General features: G+C 41.6%; 1 protein-coding gene across 9 annotated transcripts in view; it reads left to right on the top strand.

The window, feature by feature from the left end:
- LOC118317902 (LIM domain containing preferred translocation partner in lipoma) overlaps positions 1-13,415 on the top strand; it is a 141,585-nt gene that overhangs the window by 58,213 nt on the left and 69,957 nt on the right. For all 9 annotated transcript variants that reach the window (XM_035647025.2, XM_035647021.2, XM_035647024.2 and 6 more), the window contains 2 exons: positions 8,273-8,370; positions 11,561-11,683. In XM_035647025.2, the coding sequence (XP_035502918.1) occupies positions 8,273-8,370; positions 11,561-11,683 (221 nt within the window). The remainder of the gene's footprint in view (positions 1-8,272; positions 8,371-11,560; positions 11,684-13,415) is intronic.

Below are 13,415 nucleotides of genomic sequence, written 5' to 3'. Positions count from 1 at the left end.
GAAAAAATATACATCGCCTATAGAGGGATCGTTTATATTTCAATATGCAAAGGGTGAGGACTTTTAAAATCCCTTTTTAAAGTTTCTTCTTCAAAAAAAGGATCATGGCCAACATTCGCACATAGCAGGACAGTGTACAGTTGAAAAATAAACTTCATTTTTGCTCCCTGGTGCATTTCTGTACTGACATTTCAGCTAGACGTTACTGTACATCTGTAATAAGATAATGGTGACGCTATATCAGCCTGGCAGATTGGTTAGTCTAACTCTATTGTACTGTGTCACATTATTTCTATAAATGATCTTTTAAGCTATTTGATGGTATCACATTTGCTGTAGCTATCAAGCCCAATGAAGGTGTTCTCCATCAAGCAGATGAAGACACCTCACTGTCCATTAATTGGTAATTATGCTTAAATGTCACCCTAATACTTACTGTACCTGTTACCTGTTTAATAGGTCATGAAGCCTGGTGATATGAGTCAAACGCAAATGTATGGCCCATTACCTCACGTAGACTTTGACACTCTCAAGGATGATTGTGGCATTTTTTTAATCTGGACTCAATCTCCCCATCTTTTTAGGTCTTCGTGACAATCGGGGACAAAAGAGAGGTTTGGAATCGATCCAGTATCGATCGAGAGCATTGGCAACGATGAAAAGGGTTGCATTTTAATTCCCGCGGCGCCATTCGTCCGCGTCAGAGTACCAATGTCAGGTCAACAAGATGAGTCTAGCTACAGTAATAACATCTCCTCCTCTGTCTGTAGCAGGTCTCTCTGCTCCTGGAACAGCGTGTCAGGATTGCTTCTCCTGTTTGACTGGCGGCGGTCGTCCGCAAAACCACAAACCATTCTTTGAAAAATCAAATCTGTACGCCACGCTTTCTGCACGTCAATTCTGTAACGTTACTCTCCACTTCTCTAGCTCTCAATCATGTTCACACCGTCATCTCATGTTACACGTTTGAGGATCTCTGTGAGGAGCCTTTTCCATGTCGTTGTCAGACACTTGTTGTAGTGATCTGAACCGAAAACCAAAACTTCTGGTGGACGCGCTTTGACCATTACTCCCCTTCTCATCGACAGTTGTAGCCTAACGCAATATTGGACTGATTCCAAACATTTTTGTCCTTATTAATCATTTAGACCTAAAAGATTCCAAAAAAGGGCCTAGGTTCAAAAACATTTGAATTATCCTTTAAAGATTACAATAACAGACGTTAGTAGATTGCAGATCCCCAGCGTCGCGGCGGCGGCTCGGAAGGTTTTCATGTTATGAAACAGTTTACGCAGCGGTGGCTGCCTGTTGTGACATTTGTCTGGCTCCATTTACTCGCCCCTCTCATTTGTGTACAAGAAATGACATTGCAGCTCCCCTCTCCACCTTCTGACGAATCACTCTCTCACGTATCAGAAACAAATCACAGTCTAATGCGCCGATTGTTCAAGCGCAGTCATCGGTTCAAATGTTTGGTTCAAAAAAAAAAAATATATATATCTTCGGCTTCGGTTTGAAAACCGTTCACCCTTTTTATTCCGCAGTGTTTGTTTCTTCGCTTTCAAACAGAAAACGTAATCCCTCCATTGTTCCTGATCTCCATTTCTTCTCCCAGTGGGAATTCTCCTTATGAGGAGCAGAAGCCAGTCTCAGTCTGCTCCTTTTTACACTTGAAACAAGTAAGACCTCAAATCCCTCTCTTGCATCTCTGAACCGTGAATGCTGTCATAAATCACTCTTCTATACATATCCTGCTAATTACCGGCAGGGCTCAGCTACTCTTCTCCGGCGGAAGATGGAATAAAACAGGTCCGTAATTATGTCAAAGCAATGTGTCCCGAACTCTGCCACGGCACATTTGGAGCCGGTACGTGGGGATGGAACCTGCGGACCGACACTCGGGACTTAAAGCACTTTGTTCGTGTTGCTTGTGCAGGGATTATAGGTTTTTCGCTGCTGAATAAAGGGAGGCCATTTCTCGGATTCTCTCGCAAACATATAAGGAGGAACAGTTTCGATTTTAGGATTTTAGGGGGCAGGGACGATTGTCACATGACACATGTGGATCTGCGCCGTCCCCTCACTTTGGCTCATCGCAGTTGTGTTCCAAAGACAAACAGACACTAGCGAGTCAAGCTTTCAGCAATGAATCAGGTTTAGACCGTGGGAGATAATTTATGTTTATGCTATCTTTTCTTAAATTTTTATAGCGATGGAACAGAGTTCAGATCTTTCTGTTCCTTCACTGAAATGTTTCATGCATTATGCAAAAGGCAGTTGTATTCTGTGCCAGGCTTTGTCCTAAGTCCTTAAAGGCCAGATGGCCACTACTTACACACATGTAACTCTGATGATATTGTACATATGTAAATCTGAAAACATATGCTCACCCCCCCCCCCGCCCGTATACTAATCCTTACCACAGAGCAGAACTACATAAAAGACTCATCTGCAACCTGCACTTTTTTTTTTTAATATTCTGCACAGTGTCAGAGTTGCCAATCGTTAGTCATATACAGTACTTGAAGTAAAGAAAAAAAAAGAAGCATCACTTACTTAAAAAAGCGAAGTTTAATATTAGTCCCGGTGTCGCAGCTGGATCCTTCTCCACCCTTTTGAATATCCTCTTAACAATGCTCCGCTTCCCGATAGCCAGTTATCTCTATCTCTTATGGCCTCTCAAATAACTTTAATTACTGATTAGGATTCCTTGTTCACAAAGCTGCTACTTAAAAGTAATTGCTCAATAAAGAGAGGGGAAGTTGTCGTATTAAGTAGGTGTTCCTGCTGCTTCTCTCATTAGTGCGCACTTGGAGCTTTCAACTCCCTGTTGTCACAAATGGAGTCGGCTTCATTCACGGCACAGAAGCCGCTCTCGCTCCGGCTCGCTCGCGCTGCTGCAAATCACCGCGCAGAACAGAAAGTGCCTAGCAGTTCAAGCCAGCGTTGATTTGGAGTTGTTGGAAATAGCCACCGCAGAGACCCCGGGATTCGATTTCCGGTGGCGGTATACCTCTGGCTCGGTCGTATTTCTCGATAAACAGTGGAGCTGGCTTTGACTGTGGGAAGCCAGTGCGGAGCTCATGAGCCTCACTTATCAATCGGTTTCCCCATTTTCTGTTTCCACACATCTTCACAATTTCCACGTTGAGCAGATTGGCCGGCGACGTTGTGTCGCTACTTCAGTGTTGTTGAGTAAAAAATAAGTTTAGAAATGTTATCTGGCATTTAAAACGGTAGCAGGAGTAGAAAACACAGTCAACATTTAATTCAAATTAACTGTGTTTGCAATGCAAATTGTATTTTGACGCACACTTTTATTATGTAAATTTTATGACGTTGAAAAAGTCGTGTTTTAGGAAGTTCTGTGAAAGCTGACTGAACCTGAAGAAACCTGTTTCTGTGCTCCTGCCCACTTGTTCTCACACTACGACTTCTCTCAGTCATCTACATACTCAACCCGTTGTTGGAACGTCACTGATGCCTAATACTGATAGTAGCTACAAACAACTTGTTTACAGTGTGAATATTTTGTACGCATCGGTGTATCAATCTAGATTGTGTTGTGTGTACTATGAGGCCTGACGGTGTCTGTCGCACTGAAGAGGACTACTGTGAGCCTGTCATGACAGGATCTGTGCCCTGGAACCAAAACTCGTGCTGGGTTACTGTGGTTATGGAAATGTAGGTGATAATACCAAGTTCCCAAAACATGTTCCTCGAAAAACATCCGAGAGTCATAAAGGTCACTTGAAGCCGCGCCGATTGTGCTAGCTGCTTAGATTTATGAATTGTGTCAAAGTACAGGCTTAACTGTGGGAAGTAGCATTTTGGAGTACAGAGTCCCGTAGTGGCTTTGAAGAAATTATTCATTTCTATCCACACTGTCAACACAACATAAATTACAAATATATGGAAATTAATTGGGTTTTATATACAGGAAGTATAATACACATTACAAGCAGTCTTTATGAATTCATTTTTTTCTTTATCCAATCAAAAAACATGTGGGTAAATCCTCATATTTCTACGTTTGACTACAATGGTCACAAGGGTCCATTTCTTTCTCTTAAACTCTCTTCATCTCCTTTGTGATAACTGTATGAGCTCTTTCAAATTGTAACAGTTCACATTGATTTTGAAACACAAATGATGATTGTTCAATTATGAATTCCTGTTCATGCACCGGTTTACGCACCTAACAATCTTGATTTCCCAGCATGTTGCACACACATATTGGCTTCATGACATCTTTCGAAGAAAATATCAATAATTTATTTTCTAATGATTTAGAATATTTTAACTATTTAACTGTCAGTCAGTGTTAAATATTAACCTCAGAATAAGGAGTCAGGGTTGGCCCATGTCATATTAATCATTCAGAGCCTTATGACTTCCAAAATATTGTACACGTTGTGTTTGCATGACTTCAAATCACTATTATCTGTGAGCAATGCAGTGCTTCTGCATTTACAGCAAGTATAAAACATGTTACATGCAGACTTTATCAATAAATAATATTTATCTAAAATATATTTAATCCATTTTTTTGATTTTGTTTTGCTTGAAAAAGATTAAAATAAATAATTTACAATAATGACAGATTAACGGACGGTGAGGAAATATTTGCTGATTTTTTCATAAAAAAATGTCATTACATATGTCCATTGTGTAATGAAAATCACACACTGGAATGACTTTGGTGATTTGAGTTCCCACAGATTTGTGGAGACCGGTTCCCCTTTTTAGCCTTTGAGCGTAATTTATTTGAATGCTTGCATGTACAGTATTTAAAAGGCAAAGCTAAAGCCATCATCTGGTCACCAGCGATGTGTTTTCAAAGGAAAGATATTTCCATTCATCGACAAATATTCAATTACAGAGGGACCATTAGCTATAACATTACACGCCACTTCATTTCTAAGGCTTCTCTAAAATGACTGTGCTGACCCTGCGTGAGCCACAAACAACTTCAAGGTTGTGTGTAGTCATTTATGTGAGGGAAATTAATTTTTTGCTTGGAAGGACTACAGGAAATATGTGAAGGCTACAAGTGACTTTGTGTTACATTTGCACATTAACACATTTCAATCCTAAACGACTGGCATGTGGACAGACGCGAGGAAAATGAGGTCCGAGGGAAACTTACCAGAAAGATCCTTTCAGCAAAGATGCTTAATGACCCCCGCTCCCGCTCCCAGTCTTGCTTTCCACTGTTCCACATGCAGAAGACCTTTTCAATAAAACATGCATCTCTGAAACATTTACAACTCTTGTGTTTCCTGAAATGATAAATCCAAAACAACTTTGATGTTCGAGAGAAATGTACACGGAACTTTATGTTTTAATTCTCGGTAAGCCTCGAGTTACAAGCGAGTTCTATTCTGGCAAAAAGGATCTGTGCCAGAGCGGGAGGGGAGCGGGGCAGAGCCTTGTTGTCGAGCCGCATGTTTTATTTCCTCTCCCAGAGGTTTAGAGGTTTGTTACACTGGAGTTTTAGTGGAGGTCACAAGGTTATTATATAAACAATTCACATGGAGGCCCTCAAGCGCCCAGAGGGAATGTTTAATGCAATGCTCACAATTTTTCTGCATTGTTGTAATGCTCGAGACGCATCCGTGTCCAGTTTTACCCACGCTGCATTATCCCTCCGTCTTCACTTTCTCTTCTTTCGGCTGTTTTGCCGAGGCAACTCAAAGCCACGCTTAATTAATTTGGTCAGCCGCCTCTGATAAACTACATTGATGACATCAATTAGATTCTAATGAAAACAGATAAAAGCCATGGAAAGCAAATGGAATTTCTTAACAGGACTCATCAAAGTCTTAGCATTGGAACAAATTCCCATTACATCTCATGAAAGCCTTTAATTTGCAAAGCTCATGTCTGGTTTGGTGCTTAGGAGTACATGGTCAAATGATTTAGCCGTAAGTCCTGTGCCGTAAGAAGCCAAATCAGAATTTAATTTGGCATGTAACTCCTTAGCCTGTCTGAAACATGTGGTGGGATGCAATCCTTGGATTAGCGTGGACTTTAGAACTACACATTTGGCTTGTTTCTCCGTTTCTGGCAGGGCAAACACCTAGTCCGCCCCGTTTGTAACACAACATTAACATTTTCAATCTCAGAGGGCGAAAAAAACACACAAGCTTACTTCAGATTAGACCTTCTTAGGTAACCAAATTGCTGCAATTATGTGTCAGTCCATTGGCATGAGTTGATGAGGGTCCATCTCTTTCTCTCTTCCTCTCTTTTATTATAACTATAAGCTTTTTCAATTGTCTGATTTGAGTTCACATTCCGTGCTGGTTTGGAATAGAAATTATGATGATGATTTGCTCCATTAATTTGTATTTATATATGCACCAGTCCCTAATAATCTTGATTTCCCCCCATGTTGCACAGATACTGGCCACACCACATCCTTCAAACAAGGAAAGAAAACACAAATTGAAAATGTAGAATATTTTATACATTCATGTGTATAAATCCGAATTAAATATTTAACTCAGATTGAGGAGTCAGGGGTTTTTCTGCTGCCCCAAGTCATGATGATCATTCAGAGTCTGATGACTTGCAAACTATTGTGCAGGTGGTATGTGCATGACTTTGAGCCACTATTATAAGGTGGCAATGCCGTGCTACTACACTGAATTTTTCACACCATGACCAAAATTAATGAATTAATTTCAATAGGTTTCAATTATTTCAGTTATCCATACAGTTCAAACAGCAATAAATGGTGGAGGGGTTTATCATGAAGTATCATTCTCAAACTTAAACATGCAATCAATATTTTTTATAATTTTGTTCTGCCATTTACCGCAATGGAGACGAGATCTCAGAATCATTTAATGTGGTATGGCAAACCTGCTAGCAGACATTTGCTTATTGACTCATCAGAGTCAGAGCAAAATTAGCTTTTATTTGGAATCATGTTTTTGGCCACTTGTCCAATGTGAGCCCAATATTCACTCTGCTTTTACCTCTGTTTTGGTCTCCAGCAACTCCTGAGGGAAATATCTGGCCGTTTTAGCAGCTAAATGCTCCGCTAGTTGCTTAATTTGCCTGTTTGGTCCCAGACAGGTCGTGTACAGTTGGTTTTAAGAGCTTTTACATCCCAAAAAAAGTCGCCAATATGTTGATGAGCGTGGAGAGTGAGACCAAAGCAGTAGGCTAAAGTTGTTGGCCTTAAAGCCAAAACAAAGAGCTGAAAGATACTAAAATTTGAAGTAGAGCTAAAATAGAACTGCAGAATCTCATGCTGATTCTTCATGCTTTCTTCACCATCAACAACCCTTCTCACATTAAACATAGTCAATAGAATATTGATTTATTCAGCTTTGATTTTATGTTTTTGTCCTTAAATGTATGCATTTGTGACTTATGTAGCTAAAAGTATACCTAAAAGTGCAAATAACGCTTTTAAACGTGATCCATCACAATGAATTTTCACAATAATAAATACAATCTTAACCATCTTCCGGTGTTTGCTAATTTGGTATCCATTTTTTTCCCCCAGAGGCCATGTGTTCCCATTGTAAATACTGGTGACCTTCTAAAATCTCCTTTGTGAATTATGTCCAGTGGGTGTAAATTTATTCAATGGTTACTATATAATTACTTACAACACAACAGTTATATGTGTTATGTGCAAAGGTTCAGGTTTATGTTCATGCTTTTTATTTATTCATGTTCTATCAATGGACGTGCACACATTTTCCACACAACAACCCAGCTGCCCAGTCATATCCATCCATATATATTTATTTATATACACTAGCCTCAGTAGCCTTACAGTCTCGATCTACTTTCTATGGTCAAACTTGTCATACACTTTTAACTTTGAATATAAGTAAATATGTATACAATATTTTTTTATCAATATTGTTTTCTTTTTGTTCTGCATGTTTTGCACCTGTGACTCTAGTTATTGAAAACAATAAATAAATTGATAAGAAGAAGAACTTAAAATTGGTATTTAGTGGTGTGAATTCACTGTTGTCGGCTCTGTTAACATTGTGACAGTTTAAATCCAGAAAAAAGGGGAAGTGTTTAATAAGCCGTTTTTTTTGTTTCTCTTGGTGTGTGTGTGTGTGTGTGTGTGTGTGTGTGTGTGTGTGTGTGTGTGTGTGTGTGTGTGTGTGTGTGTGTGTGTGTGTGTGTGTGTGTGTGTGTGTGTGTGTGTGTGTGTGTGTGTGTGTGTGTGTGTGTGTGTGTGTGTGTGTGTGTGTGTGTGTGTGTGTGTGTGTGTGTCCGTCCATCCGAGCAGACTACCCTCCCCCTCCACCACCTGCCGACGAGTCAACCGGTTTCCACTCACCCCCCGGTTCCTTCCCTCAACCACCGATGAACTCGTACGATTTTCAGGTGAGCGAGGCCGTTACACTGTAGTTCTTACATTTTCTTGGATGTCAGAAACTCTCTAAGAGTCATCACAGAAAAGCAAAGACAGCCCAGAGCTTGTTTCTGAGTTCATGTACGCAGTCCGGCAAAAAAAAAAAACCCCACAACTGTTTGTCCGTTTGAGTCGCAGCCAACTGCAGAGACGTATAGCTCCAGCTGCTGCCCGGGGCCAGCCAGCCTGACTCGAGGACCCACACACAAACGCACACTTTCTCAAATCTCTGAGCGCTGTAATGCAGGAAGGATAGAAGGCTGACACCTATTGGCAAAGCCTCGTCACTTTTCTTTGTCTCTGCTGGTCAAAGTACCCACAGGCATTTGGCCCTCCCGGGATATCTGGCCTTTGCGATCCGACTGACACGCTCAGCACTTGACCTCTGCTGTGAAATCCTCTAAGTGCTTCACATTCCTTTGTTCAGTGCAAGCAGGGAGAAAAAGAAAGATCTCCCTTCCCAAGCCCCTCATTTGATCTAACCAGTTTCTATCCTAAATGAATGCTTCTTTTGTAAGTTTGGAGACAGACTGTAACGCACTTTGAATCAACGCATGTGTAAATTCACAATCCTTCCCACACAAACTGTGTACATGGACAGCATAGGACTGTGCGCTTGGCGTTTCCATGTACACATGCGTTCGTGTGGTGTTACGGACTCGCAAAACCAATAATTCCGCCTTGTGCTGGGTGTTTCCCCGGAACAACATGAGCAGTTAAAAATAAAACGGGCCTACAAAACAAGAATTCATTCTACTATAGAAACCTATGGAAGTGTGTGCATGTGCGTGTTTTTAAATTCTGAAGAACTTAGTAAAACGTTAGCCACTACAAAACCTAATTCAGTGTGCATTGTCACGATCCGAAGCCCGACTCCTCTTCTCCATACTCATGCTGGAGCTGCAGTTCTTTGCATTTAACCCCAGTTCATCAGAGATACTTCAGAGAAATCAGTCAAGTTTTGAGTGTGTTTTTGTGCGCTACACTTTCTATGAATGAAAAGCATGTCCTTGTTCTCCAACCTTGCTTGATAAGAGTCCTTGTCTGTAATGAGTCCTTGTCTCGAGTGCGAGACGGTGATGGCACAGTGTAACAGGTAAAATCCGATCTAATGGCCATTAATGTGAATGACAAGTTTGTGTCTCGCTACATTTTTTTTTCTTTTTTCATTCACGTCATTACAGCTGATTTGTTTGCTTCAGCCCAGAAAAGGCATTGGCCCCAAGGCTCATAATAACTCTTTGGAGGAAGATAACGGTTCTGCATCACCCCACTGCCTCCTTTGCTCCCGCCGTATTTACGACAGCCAATGAAATGCTTTGTCACTTGAACGTAAAACATGTCATTTCTGGGCATTTTCTCTAACAACTGATGCTGTTCCACATGACCACGAGACATTGCTTAAAAATAGTAGTAGTAGTAGTAAACAGCAGAATTGGCCAAAGTAATTGTATCAGATATCAAAATAATTCTGATCCAATACACTACATTAACATACCAAAGAAATGCCTATTTACATATATACTAAGCCTTGAAAGACATTCCGGCATCATATTTTTTTGGTTAATTTATTATTATTTAATAAGCAGTTTACAGTTCAATTTGTTCTTTGCTTGTTTGAACGGTGCTGACCATGAAGAAGTATCTGCAGATACTCAAGGTTGCAAAATCGGTATCGGATCGGACACGAAAGAGTGCTATCGTCCCGTCCCTAGTAATAAGCTGCCTTCAAATAGCTTGTATGGGGTCTTTTTTTTTTCATGGAAGGACGCTTAATCCCTAAAACATCCGTACAATCAAACCACACAGATCTCACATCGATTTCAAACATTGTGACCGAATTTGTTCGGGACTAAATGGCGTTTCCTCAGTGGGAGGCCGGAAACATTCCCCTCGACTCTATCGCCCTCCGCTGAAGACAGAGACGTCGGCATTATGACACCTGAACGCAGAAAGAGAAAAAGAAAAGAAAAGACGGAAGCAGTGTAGCTCCCACCGTGGCCGCCGACAACGTCACGACGGCCGACGCGGCGGATTCCAGCACATCGCGAAAAAGCGATGTTTCCTTTCATCCTCCTCGTTATCGCCGTTGAGCAAGTTTGCCTCTGTTTTTTTTCTTCTTTTCTTTTGTTGATCCGAGACAAGCCATTAGTGTTTTGCTTTGTTTACCCCTGCTCGTGATTGCCTTGGATGTTTTTTTAAAGCAGCAGCGCGGCTCCGAACGGAGGCAGACCCTTGCCTGTAATGGATTGTGACAGGTAATCCAAACACATAACATTAGAATAAGAAGCAGTCACTGATCCAGCCAACTCAAAAAGACCCCGCAGGCAATTGCAAGAAGTCTCGTTGCCGTTGCAGCATAGTTCAGAGGAACTAAAAATATATCTGTCATCCCACAGAGAGAAATTCCATGGAATTCTGTAGTAAAAAAAAAAAAGCGAATGCCTCTACTGGTCAGATCATTTCAACTACTTTCCACATTTTTGTGCAACAGTTGTTTTTTCTCTTCTCCTTTCGCTCGGAGATTTGTGTTGAAGTTGTGCTTTTCTCTGCCTTGGGAAAAAAAACAAAAAAAACTGAAGATGGATTGATCGGTGAGGGTTTCCCAGTGCTGCAGTGATCCTGTGTCTGCTGCTCTTAAGCTTCCTCTGATAATCATTTGGTTAAATATAAATAAGAGCAATTCAGAGTATTGTTTAAAAAAAAAGAAGAAAAAAAAAAAGCCTGACTTCCCATTTTAAAGAATTGACCTTTTTAATTTGAAATGTAGCTGTATGCGATTGCGATGAATAATGCATGAAGAATGAAATGCTGTAAATCCAAGTGCGGTGAAAAGCGCGGGGTGAATAGTGCACTGTGTTATGAGAGTTGTCTAACTGACAACACATCTCTTCTCAGCGCATACTTCTCAGAGAGAGAAAAAAAGTCTCCCGCTATTGATGCGTGGCTTTCAGAAGGATTGTCTGGGGTCAAGGTGAAACAGGAACTTACAAATACTGTAACGGTGTCACAAGTGCGGAGGGAAGAGAAAAAGGCTTGACGAAGATCTGCCCGAAAGTTTTCGAGACGAGCTGGTATATAAGTAACCGTGGGACGCGATTGTTCGAGTTCACTCAAGCCGTTGTTTGTGACGTCCGGGGTGTTTGTGACGTCTGTCCGCAGATGAAGGGACCGGAGAAGACGCTGGAGGAGCGACGCTCCAGTCTGGATGCCGAGATCGACTCCCTCACCAGCATCCTGGCCGACCTGGAGAGCAGCTCGCCCTACAAGCCGCGGACCACACAGGTACGACACGAGCCGATGTTGAGTGGTGGGAAAGAGAAAGACGCACTGTGATGTCATCAGGGTTATGTAGAGTTTGACGGAGGTGAGAGCTCATGTGGCAACAGAGATGTCGTTGTCCCCAACACTTTTGTCCTCCGACCTTTAACAAAAAAGAAACCCAGGTGGCTTCATTTAAATCCTTTTTCAGGCCCAAAGAGTAAAGAAAATGAAAGATTAGAGAGCAAAATACTGTAAAAATATAAGTCTGCAGCTCGTGCGCCTTTGGAGACAGCCCTGGGAAACCACAGGACTAACCCACCTCATTTTAAACTAACTCCTCCTCAACCAGCAACAGGGTGAGATTCCCCCTACGAATCGATATATTAGTTATTATAAAACGGGTAGCTCAAATCAAGCGATCTGATTGGTTCACAGCCAGTGGTATAATGAGTTCAAACAACGGCTATGACGTTGAATCAGTTTGCGCAGGTCCGTATCCCTCCGCGACTGAGGAGGTAACGACGTGAGTAGCGACGGAGTGAAGTTGAGGTGGAGTGGTTGTAGGTTTGGCGTTGGCTGCGGCCCACAGTGGCCTGCGAACTTAAATTGCCGGTGAACCCAACTACCGGCTCGTAGCCTTCCTTCTGCGGGACGCTACAGCGTGTTGCCTAGCAACCGCCGTGCACTGTGCAGGCCGCCGGGAGGGACTACTTATTTTTTATTTGTTAAAAAAAATGCTTTTTTCAATCCGTGGTATACGCTAATGATATCACAGTTAAGGGGCCTCGCCAACAACGGCCCTTTAACTGTGATATAATGAGAGTGTTGTACCAGGGCTTGTCGTGAGCTATCGCTTAAACACATCAATTATAACGATTATTTAACACGCGTCACTTGTGCTGTCGATGCTGCTTGCCGATAATACCTCTGTACGTACACGTGAGTACGATTTTGAACCTTTGAAAGCATTTCACTCTGTTGTTCTGCTTTGAGTGCTTCCTTTACTCAGTCAGATGAGAGACGCGCTGCATGAAGTGTTTCTAGTCGGCAAAAGCAAAAGCGCTGTGGCAAAATGAGGTTTCTGCAGGACCCGTATGTTGCATCTTCGGAAAATGTTTTCACAAAACGAGTCTCGACCTATATCATTAGATGATGCTAAATGATATTAGGAGCGACTTCAAAAAGTCAAAGCCTTGGGCAATTCACTAAATTGTTTGACACACAATGAATGTAGGACAGGCGCATAAAAAAAAAAAAAAAGCTCAAACCAATTGTGTTTGGAGAAGGGAGGCTCAGCTAACCCCACGAAGATCGTATCTGTGGTGAGACTTTCAAGCATCACTGACAGATATGCATTTAGCAACTCGTACAAGACATACATACTGTATTTACATCCGCTGACCTGTTGTGTTGGTGCGTGTCAGACAGCGGAGTTTTAAAGGACATTCACGCATAAAGTGCCACTGCCACTGAAAATACTGTTCTCAATTTGGAAGAGCAGCGGAGTTGTGTTCCCGAGCTGTCTGGTCGGAGGGAGGAAAACGGGTGCACGACACACCGAGTGAAAATGTTTGCACCACGCAGGGGAAACATACACCGTGGTTCTGAAATTATACACATTTAAAAGGGCAATCAGTAAAATACGACGTGATGATTGTGTTCCTGTGTGCCGATGTTAGTGTGATTACATGACATTATGTGGTTATGAAATGTGTTTAAGTATATATATATATACAGATATATATATATATAT

This window comes from Scophthalmus maximus, chromosome 13, assembly GCF_022379125.1.
Source record: "Scophthalmus maximus strain ysfricsl-2021 chromosome 13, ASM2237912v1, whole genome shotgun sequence".
Taxonomy (NCBI): Eukaryota; Metazoa; Chordata; class Actinopteri; order Pleuronectiformes; family Scophthalmidae; genus Scophthalmus; species Scophthalmus maximus.
The sequence above is the reverse complement of the archived record's forward strand: the minus strand, read 5'-3'. Positions and strand labels throughout refer to the sequence as shown.